Source organism: Aspergillus affinis (assembly GCF_023601865.1).
Source record: "Aspergillus affinis strain CMG 70 chromosome Unknown NODE_17_length_398122_cov_92_786867, whole genome shotgun sequence".
NCBI lineage: Eukaryota > Fungi > Ascomycota > Eurotiomycetes > Eurotiales > Aspergillaceae > Aspergillus > Aspergillus affinis.
The window spans coordinates 331,627-353,566 of record NW_026515798.1 but is presented as its reverse complement, the minus strand read 5'-3'; the positions used below and the strand labels follow the sequence as shown (position 1 = coordinate 353,566).

At 46.6% G+C, this 21,940-nt stretch overlaps 6 protein-coding genes across 6 annotated transcripts; 3 read left to right on the top strand and 3 right to left on the bottom strand.

Annotated features, from left to right (window-relative positions):
- Positions 1-599: 599 nt before the first annotated feature.
- KD926_003397 (putative siderochrome-iron transporter) lies at positions 600-2,498 on the top strand (the record flags this gene model as incomplete). The annotated part of the gene is made up of 3 exons (XM_053097532.1): positions 600-832; positions 906-1,501; positions 1,564-2,498. The coding sequence occupies 3 exons, from the start codon at positions 600-602 to the stop codon at positions 2,496-2,498; spliced, it is 1,764 nt and encodes a 587-aa protein (XP_052958608.1).
- Positions 2,499-2,739: 241 nt separating this feature from the next.
- KD926_003396 (uncharacterized protein) lies at positions 2,740-3,714 on the top strand (the record flags this gene model as incomplete). Its single annotated transcript, XM_053097531.1, has 3 exons — positions 2,740-2,786; positions 3,015-3,141; positions 3,199-3,714. The coding sequence occupies 3 exons, from the start codon at positions 2,740-2,742 to the stop codon at positions 3,712-3,714; spliced, it is 690 nt and encodes a 229-aa protein (XP_052958607.1).
- A 2,252-nt stretch (positions 3,715-5,966) lies between these two features.
- KD926_003395 (putative amino acid transporter) lies at positions 5,967-7,855 on the bottom strand (the record flags this gene model as incomplete). Its single annotated transcript, XM_053097529.1, has 10 exons — positions 5,967-6,050; positions 6,130-6,245; positions 6,302-6,329; positions 6,384-6,581; positions 6,636-6,850; positions 6,903-7,046; positions 7,100-7,431; positions 7,493-7,565; positions 7,620-7,633; positions 7,689-7,855. The coding sequence occupies 10 exons, from the start codon at positions 7,853-7,855 to the stop codon at positions 5,967-5,969; spliced, it is 1,371 nt and encodes a 456-aa protein (XP_052958606.1).
- A 5,220-nt stretch (positions 7,856-13,075) lies between these two features.
- Positions 13,076-13,380, bottom strand: KD926_003394 (uncharacterized protein; the record flags this gene model as incomplete). The annotated part of the gene is made up of 2 exons (XM_053097528.1): positions 13,076-13,261; positions 13,330-13,380. 2 exons carry the CDS (start codon positions 13,378-13,380, stop codon positions 13,076-13,078), a joined length of 237 nt encoding a protein of 78 aa, XP_052958605.1.
- Positions 13,381-14,256: 876 nt separating this feature from the next.
- On the top strand, positions 14,257-14,865 carry KD926_003393 (uncharacterized protein; the record flags this gene model as incomplete). Its single annotated transcript, XM_053097527.1, has 1 exon — positions 14,257-14,865. One exon carries the CDS (start codon positions 14,257-14,259, stop codon positions 14,863-14,865), a length of 609 nt encoding a protein of 202 aa, XP_052958604.1.
- Positions 14,866-15,610: 745 nt separating this feature from the next.
- Positions 15,611-21,518, bottom strand: KD926_003392 (uncharacterized protein; the record flags this gene model as incomplete). Its single annotated transcript, XM_053097526.1, has 7 exons — positions 15,611-16,991; positions 17,045-18,055; positions 18,365-18,436; positions 18,487-18,553; positions 19,679-19,883; positions 20,265-21,014; positions 21,348-21,518. The coding sequence occupies 7 exons, from the start codon at positions 21,516-21,518 to the stop codon at positions 15,611-15,613; spliced, it is 3,657 nt and encodes a 1,218-aa protein (XP_052958603.1).
- Between the last annotated feature and the right edge of the window lie 422 nt (positions 21,519-21,940).

The following is a 21,940-nucleotide window of genomic DNA, read 5'->3' as shown; positions in this document are numbered from 1 at the left end:
CTTTGGCAGGTGGGAAGTTATTGGGTGGATTTGCGTGATTTTAGCAAAGTTATCTATATTGGAAGCTCTAAAATGCTACCATCAAGCATGCCAAGAAGACCATGGCAAATATTTGGCATAGTTTGGTCGGAGAGTCGGAGTTCCCAGCCTCGTTGTTGTCTTGCCCTTTTAGGGTGATGGAACAGGGTCTCACTCTAGATACGATCAGATTAGATTAGCGCGCGGGGGCCGAAGGTTCTGATTGGCGAACCTAAGCAAAACCAGGTGCCCACTCTGTAACATCCTGATACATACAACGTGTATCTTTGCAAACTTCACGCCAGGTCGTACGACTCTCTACTCCAACAGGGCAACTACGCCAGTATAGGAAAAATGAAGGATTTTAGTGTCTTTTAAGCCCAATATTGCCACAGCGCCGAGTTCGTCCGGTGAAAACTATCTAACAAGGCGTTCCAGCCATGTGTCCGCGATGTTTAGGTCTTTCGCTTACTTAACGCGTGTCTTAGGACCCTCCCCCAGAGGACTCGATCGCAAGATTGAGCAAAGATCGCCTCTTTCGCATTTTGCGGTAGCTTGTCAAGTTTAACACCGAGCCCCCCATGGCTAATCGTGCTTCACTTGATCATCGGCGAAATTCCTTGGATCCATCACCGGACCATGTGAACACAACTGCTACCACCGACCCCGAGAAATACGGTTATCCTGGCACAAATGACAAAGGGGTCCAGGAAGGAACTCTCGACACTCCTGAGGATGGGGCGATTGGAGTCAACAAAGCTGAGGCTGCAGCGCTCGTCTGGAATAGAAATGCCCTGTGGGCAATGTACGCCTGGTATGTCTACATCCCTTATTCTTTTTGCCTTTGGCTCTAGTGCGCATCGCTAATCATGTTGTGGGTAACATAGGATTTGGGTATGTTTCTTCATGTTAGCATTTCACTCCCAGATAGGACTCCACGTACTCGTCAACGCATATGCGAAATTCCAGACCGCGCCTGAAATTTCAACTGCGGCAATCCTGGCTACCGTGGTCGGGGGTGTGATGAAACTTCCTATTGCCAAAATCTTGAACGTCTGGGGTCGAGCGGAGGGTATGTTTATCTTGGGTATCATTGTGCTGGCATCCTGCACTGGACCAAGTGGCTTCGCGGCCGGGTATGTGTTGTATTGGGTGGGCTACAATGCGATCTACTTGATCCTGGATGTCTTCCTTGCTGATACGTCTGGTCTTCGCAATCGTGCCTTTGCCTTTGGATTCTCGAATACACCTTTCATATGCACTGCGTTCACGGGCCCCTTGGCCGCGCAGTCTTTCTTGTCCATGTCAACATGGCGCTGGGCGTATGGTGCATTCGCAATCATTTTCCCCTGCGTTCTCTTACCTCTCGGTGTCGCTTTCAAATTCTATGAAATCAAAGCGAAGAAAATGGGTATTTACGTGCCTCAAAATAGTGGCCGCACTTGGATCCAATCAGCTTTGCATTACATTCATGAGTTCGACGGTGAGTGAAGGTGGCCCTTTTCGAACCAACTCTCGTGGTACTAAACCTGAATGAAATGATAGTCATCGGTGGACTCATATTAATGGCAGCATTCATCCTCCTTCTTCTACCCTTCAGTTTGACCACCTACGGCCGAGCCCAATATAAATCGGCCACCTTTATCGCAATGCTTGTTGTTGGCTTCTGTCTATTCTTCATGTTCATTGCATGGGAAAAGTTCTTCGCACGCAAGCAATTCATCCGTTATGACCTCCTTAAACAGCGTACAGTCCTTGGAGCTTGCATTCTTTCGGCAATCTCGAATATGGGCTATGCTATTTGGGATCTCTACTTCCTCAACTTCTGCATGGTGGTATACGACCTCAGCGTCTCACACGGTGGATATATGAACCAAATCTATAACATCGGATCCTGCTTCTGGGCACCTCTATTCGGAATCTACATCCGCCAAGCCAAGCACTTCAAAAATGCATGTCTCTACTTCGGCCTCCCCCTCATGATTCTTGGTTCGGGCCTAATGATTCATTTCCGTGGCGAGCACGACAACATCGGCTATGTCGTTATGTGTCAGATCTTTATCGCTTTTGCAGGGGGTACGATAGTTATTGGCCAGGATATGGCTGTCATGGCTGCTGCCGACCACGACGGTGTTCCCATGATGCTGTCTATTCTGGGACTCTTTGCGAGTTTGGGTGCTGCGGCTGGTAACGCAATTTCTTCGGCCATTTATACCAATGTCTTCCCGAGCAAGCTGATCGAGGGTCTTCCGGTTTCGGCTCAAGCTGACTGGGCAGATATCTACGTTGGGGGCTATCTTGCACAAATGAAATATCCAATGGGAGAGCAGATACGAACCGCTATCAACGATGCTTGGGGTGATAGTCAGAAGTACAGCTGTATTGCTACGACGGCAGTGCTGGTCCTCGGCTTCCCGTGCATTATGGTCTGGAAGAACTTGAGTGTGGACCAGAAGCAGAATAAGGGAACTATGCTTTAAAGTTCATAACGACACGGTGGGTTGGAGGTGTCTTTGATGGCGAGAAGCGAATTGGAAACGCGTCTTCGATTTTGTTTTCGATATATTCGTTTTCGTTTTTCGTTTGCTTCTTTTTTATTTTTATTTCTTACTGTTTGATAAACTCCTCGGTTTAATAAGACCTAATCTTGGGGGGAAGCTTTCATGGCGAGGCTTTTATCTATAATTTGTTACTCCACAGCTCAACACAACGCATAAAAACATGTTTTCAGATGCTCTCAAGGATCTTCCAATCTGCGCTAACATTTGGTAAATGCTATCAACCCAAAAGCGATCATAATTAACGTAAATAAGTTGTCTTTGCCTAACGGAAATACGACCCCCGAAGATTAAACATCAAGCTACTGATGCGGCACGCTCTCCGGATACATATTTGGAAGAATATACAAAAGAGCTAAGATATCCACTTGCCGTCTTCTCACCTGGGTCTGGAGTCTCTCGGCTTTGCTATACAGCGTTATCACGCGCTCTCGCCAGCCGCGGCTATGTGGTTGTGACTGTCGATCACCCGTATGATGCCAATATTGTTGAGTTTCCAGACGGCAGAGTGATTCATGGGAGAGACTCCCCCGTGGATATTCCGGCGCGTGAAATGGCCAGTCAGGTAGGCTAGCTCTCCGAAATTAGCGCATTCGGGTATTAATATTGACTCAATCAATAGGTTAGGTCTGAGGACCTTTCTTTTGTGGTATCACAATTCCAAGATGCTCCATCACGATCTCGCCTGATAGACGGGTTGCCAGGAACAATTGATTTTAGTGGAATTGTGGTCTGGGGACATTCGCTTGGAGGAGCTGCTGCAGCCCAGATGATGTTACGCGATGATCGCATTCATGCAGGAGCAAATCTTGATGGTCGACTCTCCGATCCTGTGCTCAGAACTGGACTGTCAAAACCGTTTCTACTTTTTGGAAAAACCAGCGGTGAATGCAAAGGTCCAACTTGGACTCAATTCTGGGAGGTTCTCCGTGACTTAAAGGTTGAGTTAACCATTGCTGGAGCTACGCATCAATCATTTATCGACTACCCACTACTGGTCGAAGCCCTGCATCTCCCAGGTCATCACCGGTCTCTTCTTGAGCCGGCCATTGGGCCTATCGCAGGTATCAAGATGCAGAAAATCCTTGCCGATATATTGGATGGATTTTTTCAGCTATGTGTTGAACCACAGCTCTGAAAAATATGCGAATGCAACCAAGACACATGATGAGGTTTCTGAGGTTAACAGCACGCTGTCCTGAAGTAGCACCAATTCTTTTCAATGAAACTCAAAGGTCTGAATGCCAGACCGAACTTATCGAATAACTCTTAGTCTAAGATTCAATTATCAAAGGTATGGACTCCCGGTCCTACATAATCATGCTTGCTGAAGCATTATTCTTCTCGAGAAGAGATACTTCACACAGTATACATGGCCAATTCCTCCGACCGCTCGCTAAATTCATACAACAATTTCAGAATTTGGACATGCCATACCTCCTATTCTTACTACTTTTCCAATCGTTCATCTTCTGATTTGCACAATTAAAATAAGCTACCGATTCCTGATTGCTAGATAATTAGACTGTCAATTGTGCCTAACTAGGGCTTTAGTATCGGAAAGAACTCTCTTTAATCAGTAAAGGTCAGGAAATGCAAAGACTAAACATTAAGTTGACTTCTTCATGAAGACATGACCGCTCGTTCATATGATAATAGGAGTGATTTAAGTGAGGAACCCTGATGACTTTTCTCGCGATGGAAGATCGACCGCAACTGGGAACTTTAAGCATGGTCGATAATCGCTTCGTAGCTATGCCGCTCTGATAGCTTGAGCTTTTACAAAATCGACTAGATACGGACAATGAAAAGTCCACAACTAAACCGAGTTTTATAACCAATTCAGGCTAGGTTGCAAATAGAGTGAATTACAAAGAGCAAACATGTCCATCGGCTCGTCTATTTGATCTTTTATGCAAATAAGAGAGGGCTGTCTCAGTTTCGGTCAGAGAGCCGCACGCCAAACGTTCTTACGAACTCGTCAACCCATAGACTCAGACGCATATCGAGCCTCAATATTTCTGAGGCCCGGCATGTCCTATGATGTTTATATGCTATCTGTCATTCCTGAACATTTTCTCCAACTATCATGCGACCACGAAGTGGACGATAGCCACATCTGACAAACGTATACCAAGTTCCCTAGCGGTCGATGACTCGACTGCGATTGGGTTGAGAAAAAACACATGAGCATGATATATACGAAGTCCCCCGTACAATACGGACCCGAATCTTGGAAGGACAAAGAACTATGGGAGATGAACTTCAAAGAAAAGCATTTGTGGACACATCGAGGGCAGTGTGTTTCCGCAGTATTGATCAAGCGTTACTCCGCAAAGCCGCAGACAAGGGCCTTAATTACGGCATGCAAGGGGGGAACCGCGCCAACAATGGCTTGATCGAGGGGTTTAAGGACTCCTGACAGCCACTTTATGTGAGCCAGAGCATATTCAACGGGATCACATAGCCACCAGTACACTCACCATCGGGTCTGCGATCATGATACATTTACGATTCGATCCTAAGACTGACGGGTAACCTCCAAAAGTGGGTACCTTGTGGTGTTCACTTGTGGTCCGAGTCTTCCACAGCTCTACTCCATGGACCGGTGGTCCGTTGAATATTAAGGCAACAGAGCTGTAGGGGCAATAAAGGTTTCACCCTAGAACATGTTTATCCCTCTTGATAGGGTGGACGGCGCACTTAGCATCGAACAAATCGGGTCATCCCCGCCCAGGAAATTTCTTTTACAGTATCCGCGCGTGCGGAGATTAGTTACTATATTGACTGAGTGATTGCCACCGAAATGAGCGAGCAGAGTATAGTTTTATGCTTGACACTCTCCCTACTGATTATGCCCAAAAAACCAACCGGCACAATTGGAGGCTGTTCTGCTTCCTAAGATACCTCAAAGAAAAGATATGGCACTCGCAGGGTGTCTCCAAAGACCGATTTGCACTCTTGCTGTTCAGCAAACTGAATTACTTGTAAGCTCCCTTGACATAATTCTCTCGTTCGCTCAAGAGCTATGGATTTAGACACAGCTGGTGCCAAGAGCATAGGTACCGCCGCGGATAACCGAGACCCACTTCAGTATTCGAGAAGACCCCTACGCCTTCCCACACAGGTGTGTCATTGTATAATGGAATTAACTTGACTGGTTAGAATCAGACACTAACTCCACTATAGAACGGGAGGTTTCCTAGTGATCCATATAAGGAGTGACTTACTCGTAACGTCACCCTCCGATACCGGTCCCGAAGTCTGTGGAAGGGACGCTTCTAATTCAGAATTTTACAGGTGTCTAAAAATTTTGATCGCCACCACCGGACCCATTATACTCATTACTATATACTTTGCATTAAATTAAGCTCATTTTATGCTTCAGAGTTAGGCATTATTTGCACAAGACCAACTGCCACCTTTCGAGTCGTCGTGAATCGATTTCCCAGATACGTAGAGTCCCAATCCACACTGTAGAGAAAGATATTAGTAAATGACGCCAAGAATTGTAGTATGTATGAGAAGTACAAAAGAGGAAAGCATCACTCACAATGGCGCATGCGATAGCCAGAATGGCCACATTCAAAACAGTCAGGCATGCTTTTCTATACGAAGAGAACCATAGTCCCCGGTTCATTGCCAGCCAAAAGATTGCGGGCAGTCCATCTGCGCAGTTCGTCAGTAGGTTTTTCTATTGATCAAGGCAGATGAGAGATCCTTACAGCTAAACCAACTCCCGAAAAGGGCACTCTATGACTCGAATTAGCTCCAGATACCGGAGGCGTTTATCACGCATATACTCACAATGAGACTTAGGAGATCGTTGAAAACGGGAATCGATTCCATGATTACCCACGCGACCGTCCATGTAATGAACGCAATCAAAACCCATGCACCAATTGATACAAGGCTTTTCTCATGCATATGAGATGTGCCCCGGAAAATGCGCACGTAGGTGTATTTGCAAGCAACGTGACCAAGGACAACTCCGGAGAAAACCACCTTATTTACCAGATTAGCTTTGGCAGGGCATATTGTGGATTTTATTTCACGCACTGTTGGAATGGCGAGTCCATATCCCACCTTTTTCATAACGGGACCAGCGGAACTCAAGGCAGGAGATAGAACATCAGGCCCTGCGTAGCAATAAATCACCATAGAAGTGATCACGTATAGGCAGGTTTGGGAGATCTGCATCATAGCGAGAGATTTGGGGAACTCGCGAGCGTCTTCCATTTCGGACATGAAGCCGAAAAATGCCACATGAGCAGCTACAGAATTAGTACTGGGCTACTGACAGGAAAAGAGCACAAGGGGCCATACCGAATGCAAAGACGATGTTAGTAGTCGACAAGAATCCCTTGACGAAAGTAGTATCGGTAGTGATGTCGACAGGCACATATGCTGGAGCTTGGACACCGATTGCAATCATAGCGACCATAATCGCCGTCAAAATACTAGCAAACGCTATGGAGGCGATCAGTAAGAAAGCTAGTCATAGCAGGGGTAGAGTTACTTACATGCGATAGAGATCAAGTAGACCTTATCCATAGTTCGAGGGAGAGCCCCGATAAAGCTAATGACCAGTCCAACAATTCCGAAAGCAATTGTACAAGCGCCATGATCAGTCAGTTCATTCATCACAACTGTGAATGTTAACAGATGGCTGGCCATGATAAAGGTCAAGAATAATAGCTGCCCGAGCCCTAGAAACTCGCGCCCGAATCGACCCATAAGCAGCTCACCCGCATCGCCCATGCTATGGACGTGCGGGTATCGAAGTTTAAATTGGTTCAAAATGAACCCGGTATACCAGGTTATTCCTGATAAACCTAGGATGAGAAGTAGTGCCCTAGGTAGAGTGTGAGTGGAATGATCGGCTAGACTGATTGGGCCGGTTATTTGAGGCTCACGGGACAATTCCAAGTGTTGCAACAGCAGATGGGAGTGATAGGATTCCCAGAGAGATGTTTTCAGCAATCATTACTGTTTTCGGTCATGTTTAGCTTCGAAGGTGTTGTGCTGTCTGAGATAACTTACACATTCCACATTGCCTGTTACGGTTAACAGAACATCACCAAATGCGTCATAGAGAATTTTGACACCTACCACCACTTCATAATATGATACTTGACTTCCGCTCCATTTTCATTTCCAAATGGATCCTCGTCGGCCAGTGCCTGTGACTTGGGGTCGTAATCCTCTTCATCGCTGGTTTTATTGTCGCGTGTGCTAAAATCGGGTTGTACAACCTCTTCCTGATTGCGCATATTCATTTTAGCCAGACAAGATAGTGTGCATATGTCAATTTGTCTGCTTAGGACCTCGTAAGTATTATTTATCAAAACACCAGAGAAGCATGCTCCGGCCTCGGACAGAAGAGTGGGACTGCTGGGGCCGTGAATACCCACGCCTACCACGGAGAACGTCCCAGGATTCTGTAGCTGACCAATCGTGGAAAAATAGACCCAATCATCGCCCAGTCATGGAGCTACAGAAACTTTCGTGGTCTGATGTCAGTAATTAACACCACGATATAAGCAGCGGAATCAGAATATCTGAGATCATAGCATTGCATTGATCATACATCCGCCCTGTCTGCTTGTATATAGTTCAACTGTAGTTCAATGCCACGCCATAAGGGGTAGTTCCAGTATATTGTTCAAAACACCCCGTACTAGCTATTCGGATAATATTAAACCTTTCTACATAAAGTCTTTCTCAAACGAATTGGAAGAGATTTGACAGAAACAGGCAGACGTCGTTCGAAGATACGATATAAAGCCAGGTCGAGCTTGTTTGGATGTACGCTTTCGGAAGGTCTAATCAAGTTCTTTGTTGCTGAAAATCTACAATAGCATTCTGTGTGCCTGGCGGATAAGGCAACGGACTGGATAACTCGTTCTCAAACTAACAAAGAAACAACAAAGAATAAAGAAAAGGATAGATACAATCGGAAGGTTTCGAGAGTTGATTGGAATCGCCCTACTTTTGAGCATATTCCCTCTATTCTTGCACTATATAACCCACTATCTAGTCATACCAAATACATACGACCACAGGGTGTGGAGAACAGGGCTTCCCGTCCGCTCAGCCGGACTTAAGCCACCTATAGTCCGTACAGCTAATTGTCGAAGAGCCCTTAACTCAAATATTTTTCTGAAACAATCTTTAGATCGGGTGCCAATGATAGGGGTGTTCTGTTTATATACGGTCGCCGATAGTCGCCAACGTCGCCGGCGATCGTCAATGGTGGCCAGCGGTCGCCAGTGGTCGCCAATGATTAGAACCAGAAAGGTTAATTGAGGTCAACAGGGATTTTTTCAGCTGATTCAGAAGATGTTAATAAATAGGCGGAGGGCCTTCCTCGCGTTTTTGTTGTGACTTTTGAACTTATCGTTCTTTACTTAACCTTGCCGAATTCCGATACTCACTCTCTCAACCACGTGACCCCACATTACCATTGAAGTGTTTAAGCTCAGAGGAATGGTGGAGTTCGATCGGTCCGAGCTGTACGAGGCCTAAGCCATAAGGAGAATGCAAATGAATGAAGTAATACTCTATCTAAAACGTAGCCTAGAGTACAGAGATACTGGAGTGCTTAAGTGTTGAAGAGGATCGTGGCCTCTGCAAAATATGAGCCTCGGACGGATTAACGTTGTTCCCGACCTCCGTTTGTTGCTTTGATATGATGCGTTATCTTGGTTTAATTTTCTTGGTTGTAGTACTAGTATTAGAGGATTAAGTATTGGCAGATACTCTGATTGCTCATTACCAAGGCCTAGAAAAGAATCAGATGAAGAACCGGATGAAGAACCGGATGGAGAAGTAGATAACAAGCAGGAAGAGAAGCTCTTATAGTAGTAGTAGATAGAATGTAATTGCTAATCTACAGTAGTAAGTAATGCAGTTACTGTGGTAATGTATAGTAAGGAAGTTCGGCGAAATTGATTATGTGATACGGATATTACTTGGGTCGTGTTAGACCGACACCCCCCCTGGTTACCCCGACACCCCCTACGTTATCCCGACACCCCCATTTCCTATTCGGTTTAGCGTGGCCATGTGATATGGAAATTTGGCACATAGTATAATTGTTTGAACAGGACATTTATCATTCTTTTAATCGTACAAAAAACGCTGCATTTATTAACCAAATACAGGCCTCTATTCAGAATTCGAATTCTGTCAGTTCTCGTCCCCTAACCACTGTGCTGCTTTGCTACGGCTAGCTCGCTGACTGCGTTATAGTAGTTCAACTTCTTCTTTCTCGCTGGTTTCCCCGTTCTCTTCGTTGGTTGGTGCCTCATTCTCGGTATCGCTGTTTCTATCGTCTTTATTAACTTCAATCGTTTCAGTAGAGTTTCCTCTATCTTTAAGGCCCCATCTTCTGCGTCTTCCTTGATTATTCCGCTTTCGGCGTCTGACTGGTTGTTCTTGAAATAATTCGTATTCAAACGCAGATAGTTCTCGCTGTAAAGAGGAGTCTTAAGTAGCTGTATTCTGTATTGTTTCTATCTCTGCTTCTGCTTCTGTTGCTCGGTTTCCTGATCCGGTAGGACGCCTACGATAACGCTGTACAACTCGTGACTCAAGAACTAGCGATCTCGGGTCAATAGGTGGGAAGTATTCATCCGTATAAAGATGCCACTGGCAGTCAAACTTAGCAATCCTTATAGGCTTTTTCCTATCGTAGTAACGCTTGATGATGTAGATGCACGGTAGATCCATTGTCTTTAACGTTATATCTGTGCATTCTTTAATTGGTTGCTTACCCGGCCCCCCCACTGGAAGATAGCGAATCATTATCGTGTGTACTTTATTCAGTGCTTTTGAAGAGATCTTATTCAATACCTGCGAGAAGATAGGCATCCGTTGATGATGAGAGCGTTTCTGACGGTTATCTTTAATAGAATTTTACACTTTGCGATGGCGATCAGTAATAGTAAGAGCGATAGACTGTGCAGTACCTAAAAGGTCCTTTATAAATACTAAAAGGTCCTTCTTTAGTACCCAGTGAGCGTTTTCATTCCGTGAAGTTGCTTCTTGTCCAAAATGACGGAATTCATTTGTGTAGAATTTAATGAATCGTTTTGCCGTATCCTCTTCAAGCCAGTTCTCATCTAAATAAGTATAGATTGGCTGCCAAACGTCACCACTATATTCTGCTTTGAGATTAGCAGTTGTGACAATGATCTCTTCCTCTGAAGTAGAGTTAACAATCTGCATAAAGAAGCCAAAAAAGGACTTCCATTCGTTTTCTACCTTGTTGCTAAACTCTTTATCATCTTGGGCACGGCAACTGTCACCTTTATATTCAATTCGGATGACTTCCTTTCGAAGAATTGGGCGACATTTAGTTATAATGACTTTCTGGATATGCCAAATACAGAGAATATGATCTGTAAAGTTGAATTCCTTCTTAATCGCGTTATACAGGCCTTTTTCTTTGTCGGTAACGATGACTCGAGGATAGCCACATTCATAATGAAATAATGTGTCAGATAGGCATTTAAGAATAAATCTATAGGTATCCTCAGTCTCGTTGTGCATAAAGCCAAACGCTGCGTAGAAAGTATTCCCTGTTGCTGTCATTCCAACGATATCCAGTAAAGGCATCTGATATCGATTCGTCTTGTAGGTTGAATCCATGAAAAGGACTCCATAATTCATACGTAGCAGTTCAATACAACTTTTATGAGTAATGAATACAGCTTTAACAATATCATCTTTATCTTTCTGGTAATTGACAATCCAATCCCCGCTTGCTGGAAGAGCAAGTAGTAAGCACTAAATTGGCGTCTTACCATCTAGAAATTCCTGTCGTACCTGGTGATGGAGATTATGGATATCTCTATCGATAATGCTAGTAGCACCAATTTGCTGTAAAGAAGCAATAATATGACGTGTTAGAAGGCCAATTTGAAGTTAAGCTTTGATCTGTACAGAATTTTCAGCTATTTCCTGGCGGCGAATAGCGACATGAGTCGTAGCAGGCAATAGATTATGATTATGACGATGTTCTTTAATTTCAATACGCCAAAGGTCATTGTCTTGAAGCCTTGTAATGATCTCAAATGGGCAGTTCGTCTTGATTGTGCTAGTTTTGCGTTTTCGTTGGCCTTCTTTAAGGCGACAGTCATATCGATTTCCTCGATCACATTTAATCTATACATTCTTTATATGGGAGCCAGATTTGACCTTTTTAACACGCTTTTTATTGACTGCATAGCTATAATTATGTCCATGAGCGTTGAGGACTTCAATGACTTCATCATATGAATCGAATTGTTGAGTTTGTAGTCCAGGGGGAAGAGGAATACGATCATGAAGTTGCTCATTCAATTTCTCTTCTTCGAATTGCTCATTCCACTGCTCGTTGGGAGGATCGTCGCTCTCGTAGCCTTGAAAATAGCCATTTAATGAAGCCATTGCAGTAATAATGACGGTGACAGCGATAGCAACATACAATATAGTCAATATTCAGCATTCGCACTTAGTGGCGAATATACAGCTTGCCCTATGATAAGAGCCCTATAATACAGCTAAAAAAGGAAATTTGTGCTGGGTCTAAGCCTGAATAGGACTAGTACATCACGTGGGGGTGTCGGGATAACGTAGGGGGTGTCGGTCTAACACGACCCTATTACTTAATCTGTAGTGCCGCTAGTAGTTAAAACCTGTAGTGTCCGTAACAATTCCCGCTTGGCCCGCACACTCGAACCCCTGAGGAACTTACCCCTTTATCCATTAGATATATAGAAGAAGAGATTGAATCGTTATGCAAGAGAATTAAGAGCCCTATCATTCAAAAGGCATTCGCTCCTTAGTATGCTACGTGCGTATAGCCGATACAGTGTCATTCTGCCCTCCTTCCCCTGTGCATTTCATAACAGAAACCCGCCCACTCTAAGATGTTTGAGTTATCTGGGTTATCTCAATGTACACTCTGATGTCTATGTTTAGAACATCTTCTGATTGCTAGGGGAGTATTAACATGTATTGCTTAATGCATACTTTTGCACTCCAATCCCAGGTTCGTGCCAGTAGACATGCGAGTAGACAGACTCCGATTGATGAGAAGCCAGACGTAACTGCCGCCCAGACTGCCGTTCCATCAACACCCACATATTTCTCAAAGGGGCTGGGGTCAAACAACACCTTGACAGATCCTTCTATGATTCAAATGTGGCAGTACGGATTTGCAGGCATTTTCCCGTGCCTAAGCGTCCCTCTTTGGTCAGTAGTAGTTCCGATGTGAATACGCTATGGAGCGCAGTTTTCGAGTATCCTAAAAAATGCATTGTTCATTGAGGCAATTATTTGCACCACAGTATTTAACGGAAACTAAAACTCCGCCCCAGGTATCCTTCCAGTCAATCATATCACAATCGTAAACAGGACGCCGACCCTGCCTGTTCCAATTCCCGACACCTCCAGCGCGCCGTAGACCAAACAGAAAAAGATAAGACGTGCATAGAAATGTAACGGCCAACCTACTGGGAAGACTCGGTTGGGGCGCGCGGTTTTCCAAAATACCACCGGGTAAACTTTTTGAAGGCCACCGCATCTTTATTGCGCAGATCGTACAGTTTGGTCGGTCGCACTACGACCGTATGGCCTTCCATGTAGGCTTCGATGATGCGAGCATGCTGAGGCCCCATAAAGGAAAACGCCATAATCTAGGCCGCAGATCAGACGTGAGGTTTTATTTTTGAATATAAGGGGAGAGGAACGGAGGTCTACTTACCGGCACAACCATATGGTCGATGAACCGGGCCCTTCTCAGGTGGGCTAACATCAGACGTAAAATGGGAAGCAGTTCACCTTGAAGAAAGTGGTCATCATTGGCGTTTGGATTGTTATATATAGAAATCTAGAGATGTGCATAGGGCCCTTCTGTAACCTGTTCAATACCGTTGATTCCAAACTCTAGGTACTTGAACCGATAGAGATCCCTTTCCTTATACACATGGGGCATTCTATGACGGCGTCAGGGTGATGAGGAAAGCAGGCAAAAGGGTATATTATCGTACCTGACCAGAGACCATACGACTTCGCCGCCATGAGCGAATCTCTGAGTGACAGTTAAGGCCTCTTCTAATACGCCGAGTCCCATTCCCTCCTGTGCCTTTAGCTAGGTAGACCGGTTTCTGCCTTTATATTCTCCATGTACCCAAATCTCCCGCCAGTGAATTCTTCCACAAAAAGGCCTCAGCTATCCATCCGGCGTTGGACTCTTCTTTCTATCTTAACTTTCACGCTTGCGGAAATATACACCCTGATCTTCATTATTACTCATTGACTTAGAAACGAGTAGAATTCATATTTTCCAAGATAGCCGATGTACCTTCCCAATTGCCAGTCGATTACAGTACGTGGCAGGATGCAGTCAAGGCGCACGATCTTGTTGGCAAGACAGTGCATACGGCTGAGCTTGCGTCGGCCTCCAAATTGGACTTCAGGCAATTTTTGCTTCTGCGCGTTCTCTGGAAATTACATCTCGGAAATCGACTGTCTCGCTTGCCATCAGTTCTGGAGCTATGTCATACCCAGGCCACAGCACTTCTCGCTAGATCTCAATCCTGGGCGAGTTATTGCAATAGCATCGAAAAGGGAGAGAATCTAGAGGGTAGCTTTGCAATTGCGCGGCATTATCAAGTCAAAGCGGCTAACAATGGGAAGCGTATGCGACCGGACAGCTTTGATACTCCAGTTGCCAAACGAACCCACAGCCACAAGGAGAGACCTGGAGGAAGAATTCAGAAAACTCCAAGTTGACAAGACGCCATCCAAAAATCCCACCCCGGCGTTCCAAATGCCAGATAATGAAGATTCGTCTGATGATGATTCTGTTGTGGCAGACCCGCTGCTGCCACCCCCGACACCACTTGTCCAGGTTCCTGAAGAACTCCAGAGGTTAATGTTTCCCCCTACCAAGGATGAGCAAATTGTCAACACTACTTTTGTCGTGTTTCTGAACGCTCTTACGATTCATTTCCCCACGATCGAGCGTTGTGACTCGACACTGCACAGAAAAGCCTTTGTTCCCCAATTTGAGGAAGCCAAATTCGAATACAGGACTGATGGGTATCTTGATGACGGCAAGGGAAATCCTTATGCTCTGGTTGAAGTTAAACTTATTATCAGAGCGCTCACTAATCAAAGCCGGACTCGAATGCAAGAAGGTTCACAGATGGCCAGCTGGATCAAAAATGATATTGATGCTCATTTGGAAAAGCTGTTGGTTTTATCCTTCCATTTCTATATTTCTTTTTCCATCTGATAGGACTTAAGGCGAGTTCACGTTTCCCAAAATCGGCATGAGGTTTTCATCATCATTGTAGAGTACGACAAGGGTTATGTGTCTTATCTCCGAAAAAAGCCCGCCAATAACGAACACCCGTCATTCTTAACCATGCATCAATATGGCCCTTGAAATACAGACAATGTCGGGGACATGAAGAAGCTGGGCCCAATTCTGCTTGCACTCACGCTCTACGCTGAGGATGAGGTGCTGAAGGCTGAAGCATCTTCATCTGACTAGATGGATACTTAAAATAGTAGATTGGTTCACTGAGGCATCATCGGTGTGCTGCAGGGCTTGGAACAACGAGTTGGACTATGTCTCCTTCTGTTTGTCATTCTGTTTGTGCTTTTTTTTTTGTCTCGGTTACCTTCTACCTCAGGGAGTTCACAAGCAACTTTGACGAGCATAGGTTCTAAATTAGGATCATTACAGAAAAACAAGTTTCTGCGGCATACACTGTGGCTTTCGACTGTTCGCCCATATAGGCTGTTCGTGTCACTTGGTATTGCGGACACACTGCTGCCGCTCCTACTCTGCCGTTGATCCCGCTCCCATCTGTGTACACCGCTATAGCCGACTAGCCGTGGCCCATGAGGTTGTCGCGGTTACAGCGGGGGAAATGAGTCAATGAGGCCAATATGTTGGGAATTATTATTGCTTAATATTTCCAGACGGGGTGAATGAATAGAACGTCGCACAGGCACAGAGACAGAAGAGAGCCTCACCAGGTTATCCACCCCCTCTCCGCAGCATTCTGATATATACCATGAGTGTCATGCCAATACTCGCGAGTAAGATCGCAGACAAACTCGCCCAAAGACTGATCCGTAGGATGGCCAAATCCATACCACTTTTCGTCAAAGCCCTGTCCAAGCTCAAAGCCAAGACTACAACTGATATAGCACATGCGCTGCGCGCCGCTTCTCCAACTACGATCGGGATGGACGAACAACACTACACTGAGGTCGGAATCGTAGATCTCGAGCATGCCTGGTGGTCGCGGGGTGGCTGGTGGTGGGAAGTCCGTATCAAGTCTGATCTCAGCCTCAAGAAGCATGTCCATGGAATTCTCGCGAATAGCTTTTTCGGCTTGATAGTGTGCGATGCAGTCCTCATTACTGGCGTTTGGTAGAAAGTAGACTTCGAGTCGGTAGTTGTCGTCATCGAAACCGTCGGTCCTAATCTGCGCGTGCATAGCTCGGAGATCATCTTCAAAGTCCTCAGTCTCAGGTAGTGGGCCCTCGGGATGGGTGAAGTAGATGCTGAGATTTGTCAGAGGGGGGAGTAGAATGTCCTCCTGGCTCTCAAAGACCGTGAAGGATGGATTTCCACCGTGGTCCGTAAATGGGAGGACGTGTATCTCGACTGACCCATAGTATCTCTTAGGTGGTTCAGGCGATGGAGTTTCTCGAAGTCCTGCTGCTTTGCGTGCAGCTCGTTTGCGCATTTTCCCATTTCTCAAACGGGCGTCAGTTCGCATATTGTATGTTTCCTTCCACCGACTCAGGCACCGGACCCCCAGAGGAAAAGGGCAATGTTGCAATTGGAACGTGGACTTGCAGATGACTTGAATACCGAATTGGATGTCATTACGAAAGCAAGCTTCTTTGAGCGGCTGGTATTTGGCCGGCGTGGTTCCTCGGGGAAAATATCTACTTACTACCCAGGCATCTGTAAACTCAAGGATCTTCAGACGAGGAAATTGCGACACGACTTCCTCGACCTGGAACGGAAGGTCAGGGATTGTCTTTCCGGCATCTTTTGCTGCAAAAACCAGGGTTTCCATGCTGGCTGGCAGTGCTTCCTTTAATCGAAATGGAGCTACCGAGCCCTGAACGTAGCCACCGATGAGCATCTCTGCCAGAATTGAAAGGTAGCGCAATTGCGTAAATTCGGTGAGAGGACCAAAGTAATCCGTTTGTCGGCGCTTGCGTGGTTCTGGTGAAAAGTCATGGAAGACGTCCAGATATTCCAAAGTCCCCTTATATTTCAGGATGGCGGTCCAGACTTCATTATTAGATATCTGCCAGACATTGCGTCTCTTGCCGTTGATATTGTCCTTGGTCTTGGCCTTGTCGTCATCCCAGGAGAAAGAGAGGCTTCTCAAAGAATCTGGTAGAGTAAGCAGCGCAGTCACGTCCCCTGCTCTGCAGACGGATCGTCGCTGTGTGGCGATGTGAAGGTGCTCGATATGGCACCGTATCCGTATTCATTGCCTTGCATTTTCTCCTGGAACAGCTGATTGAGTCCATTCGGGTCCAAGCCATACAGGCGGACTGTGCGTAGGCCTTGCAGATAGAAAATAGGCCATATATCGTCCAATTTCAGGGAAGGGTTGTTGATATCGTCATCCGACCACTCGGGGCTTGCCTCAAGATACCCGGGGACTTCACCGAGAGCGTGGAATTCCTTCAAGCTGGGTAGCCAGGTCGACTGTTCACCTGAGCCGGCCCGTTGCCGACCTATTGCTGTCTGTAAAACAGCTCCTAGGAACGGGTTTGATGCAGATACATGCATATATATTCTCGACACACAAGGGAGGCAGGTCAGGAGAAGCGCCATTAAAGGCCGCCGGTCGCGGCTCTGATATTCATTGCGGTCGACAAAGATTGCATCAAAGATCTGAGATGAATGATCTGAGATGAATGATCTGAGATGAATGATCTGAGATGAATGATCTCCTGGCATCTGTGCACGACGAAGCGCAATTTTGACGGTCTCCTCGTCATCAAGTGTAAATTGCAACCGCTCATCTTGATCCTGGAGCTCGCGGTTCCTCTCAAGGTAGAATGAAGGGCAGACGGCCCAGTTACCGACGTTCAACGTCTGCACAATGGATGCGAGATCGTAATTTCTGATTGCAGTGCGAAGAAACTTCCACAGTCCGCTGTAGCTGTGTCGCGTCCCATTGTAGGTCCAGTGGGAGTAGACGAGTGGGATGAACGCCAGGTAGTGTTTTTGATTGACGAGAAGGAGACGGCTTAAGGCTTTGATATCAAAGGCTCCTTCATCGTTATAGCCGTTGTAGTATCGTGGAGCGACGCCAAAGGCGAGGGAAAGAATTTCATCGAGGAGTTCAGCAGGTAAATCCGTGAGATCCGACATGTTGGGAAAGGACGATGGACTCAGTAAAGAAGGGTCCCAGAGTCCCGGCGGCAACAGCGGCCTTTTAAGACAGCACAGCTGCCATATGTTACATATTTTACCGCTAGTAAAGTGATATGCAGGCTTGGCGACCCACTTGTTGGTCCTAGTGAAATAACTGGTTGGAATGTGGAGTGGTTCAAGATTTGAATATTGCAACTGCCTGTTTACCTGAGTTCTATGGAAGATTGAGGTTCTACAATGAATTTCCTTTCCTTTGTCACGTGCCATGTTGAGGCACCCATTACTGCGTCGGGCATCTGACATGGCCTCAATCTACCTCATTCAAAAGTCCCTGCTCATTTAACATTCACTGCCCCTGATGATCTACTTGCCTACACCGACACAATATGCTTCGTCCTTCCAGAATCCATCCACGCAGTCGTGTGAAACGGCGGGATTCCTGTCCGTGTGTTAGATGCGTCCTTTTTGTTCCTAAAGGAAATGCCATACCAATCGTAAAACTGCTCTAGGCTGATGCCGTATTTAGCAGCGACAGACGCACAGTTCTCGTCTGAGCCTATGAAGTCGTTAGCTTTCTACTCACGTGCTTCAATCTTCGGGCGTACTGACTTGTAACTAAGTGCCACTTGTTGCAGTTATCGGGTCATCAATCAATCAATCAAAATTCTATTAACCTGATGGAGCCTATCTATTGAAACGACAGGCTATGCAGGCGTTTCGCCGAATGAAGCAGAATCTCGAGCCCTTACGCCATATAAACCCACAAACGCAGTAGATAAATTATAAAGCACCGCAACTAAACCGGCTGCCACTCGCCTACCGCAGCCCATTACGTCTCCTGACGCTGTATCTCCTTCTGCCTCGTTCTATATAGGTGGTTCGTAAGTGGTATGCGTCACTGGTAGCGGCCTAACCCAGGCCGCCCCCTAAAGTTCCATGTAACCATTGTCTTTCTCGCCTAGTTCGAGTCCTTCTAGCAGGTTGGTAGGTTCTGGAGCCCCCTCGTCGTCCTCCTCGTCCAGTCGAGCGAATCGGAATTGTTGAAGGAGGCCTGTTTGTTACATAAATTCGGTAACGTAACGGATCGCCTGCAGGTATAACATAACTGCATTATAATCCTGTATACGCTCACGCAGTCTCTCTATCTGATTGAAGTAATTTATTATTATCTTCCAGCCGGCCGTGTGCAGTGAGCACTCCAGAAAGACGTGCCTAGGGGTCTAGGACCATAGGTCACAGGCGTACCGGTCGGAGTCGACCTGTTTGATCTTGTAGAGGAAGTGCCTTAATCTTATCCTCATAGTGCGCATCTGAATAACAATCGAGGTATGCAGCTTACTGAGATGCTCGTAAAGCCGTAAATTCTTCTTGTTTGGTTTAGATAGTAGCTGCTTCGTTAGCCTACCTACTTTTTGCCCTTTTTACTGCTTTGTCTATTCCGTACGCAAGCGTTAGCAGATATCTCTTTTAGCTGTAGCTGCAAGCCGTATAATCGGTCGATCCCGCAGTTTTATTAAACTTAATTTAACTCCTCTTATTGCAGCTTCCTTAGCTACTTTATCTGCCTTTTCGTTTCCTTCTATCCCGATGTGAGCGGGGATCTAACGCAGTTCAGTATCTTCCAGGCTCTCGTTTCGCAGGGCGCTAATCCTCCCGTAGATAGCCTGCAGTGCGTACTGACCCGATAGCCGGCCAGGGTTGCGCACAGCTTGAATAGCTCCCTGGCTATCTGAGAAGACCGTAATCGGGATAAGCTTCGCCCGATCCAGGGCTATTCGGGCCCCTTCTAACTCCCCTACGTAGACCATAGAGTCTAGTTCCGTTCCTAGGTATTTTCTGGCGGTCCTTCCTGCTCGAATAAAGACCGCGGCAGCTCCAATCATCTCCTGATAGCCGTTTCTATCTGTATACCAAATCTGCCGGTTCTCGCGGCAGACTCTATCGTGGGTCTAAACTGCTTCCTCTGCTCCCTCAATGATATATCTCAGGGGTAACTCCTACGGGGCCAATAAATGAGCCCGTCTAGTCTTTCACTCCTCTTGCCTGCCGCCGTACGCATATAGCGGGCCTATTTTCTTTCACTTCAGCGCCTCCATCGGAAAGTATCCGGAGGCCTTGAATGCCTTTTTCGACCTTTTCCAGCGCAGTCCCCGGGGGCAGGTTATAGTCGGCCCGGTTTAGACCCGAACGGCCGCCTCCTGAATAGTTTGTTACATCTGTATTCGCATAGGGGGGAGATAAAGCTCAACCCTCAGTACGACTGAAACTGTATTACAAAACGCGCCACTGATAAGAACAGCTACGCGGGTTTGAATCCTCTGGAATTTATTGACCGTCTTCTGGAGCTTTTTGTAGTTGACCGTCCGGCTCGTAGGGCTATACCAGGCAGCCGCCCTATAGAGCAGCTGGGGGACTACCACTTCCAGGTAGATGCGGCGCATGCTCAGCAGGGAGGTCCCCCAGATCGAGCCTGAGATGCTGCGGAGGGCTTCCAAAGTCCCGTTCGCCTTAGCAAGGGCCTTAGTCCTGTGAGTGTCAAACGAAAGGGTCCTATCGAGCCAGATTCTTAGGTATTTGGCGTGCTCCACTGGCTTGATAATAAAGCCGGTTGCGTGGTCCTTGATGGGCAGCTGGTAGTGACCAGGGGGTTCCACTGGGGGATCCCAGTTGTCGACCTCTGGGTCCTTCCCCTGCGGTACGGGTCGTTCTACCGCAGGGTCAGGGCGAAACAGGTTCTTGAAATAAATGAGTTCGAACTTATCGGGAGCGAATTTGAACGAATGCTGCCTTGACCATACCGCAGCCTTGTCTAGGGCCCTTTCCAGAAGGCGCTGGTTGACCGCGTAGCTATCTGAGATGGCCTGGGTAGTAACATCGTCAATCCACCCGTAGGAGACCGTCTTGCTTCCCTCTAAGAGGGGTGGCTGAATCCGAAGGGTCTCAATACCGTCGATCGATAGGGCGCGAATGAGGGGGGTATTAAATAGGAGGAATAGGATCGGCAATATAGGGGACCCCTAGGGGATCCCGGTAGGGGTTAAAATAAGGTTGCTAAGATATCTGGGAAGCTGCAGCCTTATAGAACGGTTTGATAAGAAGGATTTGAGCCAGCTGGCGAAGAAGCCGATCGCTATAATACGTAGATTGTAGAGGGACAATATATGCGAGACGTTATCGAAGGCGCCAGCCACGTCTAGAAACAATACACTGACTTTCCGGCTCTTGCCCTAGCTCTCAAAGATCTGATCAAGGAGTAACTGGATCAGGTGGTCGACTGAAATGCCCCTGCGGCCCCTTAGATGGCTCCTGGGTAGGAGATTACGCTTTTCCAGGGCTCAAGCAATCCGTACTGTAGTTACAGCCTCTAGGATCTTACCGAGGGCATTCAGGAGCGCTATAGATCGGTAGGATTTAGCGAGACAATAGTCCCGGAGCAGTATTTTGTACAGTACTACAGTAGTCGATTGCTGGAAGTATTCCGGGTTATGCCCAAAACGTAGGCACGCGTTAAATATCTGCATTAGTATAGTGAGGAAGGAGGAGACCTTACTTAGCCAGTGCCAGACCTTATTAGAGATGCTATCCGGCTCTGGTACTTTATCGGGAGGCGCCCGCCTGATGCAACGGAGCACCTTGTGCTCGGTAAGGTCCGGAAAATCGATCTGGGAGGATATCTGGGCCGTAAGAATGTCAGAGGTCGGCCGAGGGTAGTTCAGAAAAGAAGGCTTTGCGAAATGCCTCTACTTTCTGTTCTGCAGTCTTTACGAGCCTGCCATCCGTTATTAGCGTAAGTATAAGATTTCCGCGAGCCTCTCTGCTTTTTGCCCATTTAGCTGCCCTCTACATGCCTCGAGGACCTAATTCGGTAGCCTTGCGGACCCAGGAACAGTAGCCCTGGCGCAGTACTTTAGCCAATACCTTTCCTTTGCGGTTTCTGACTATG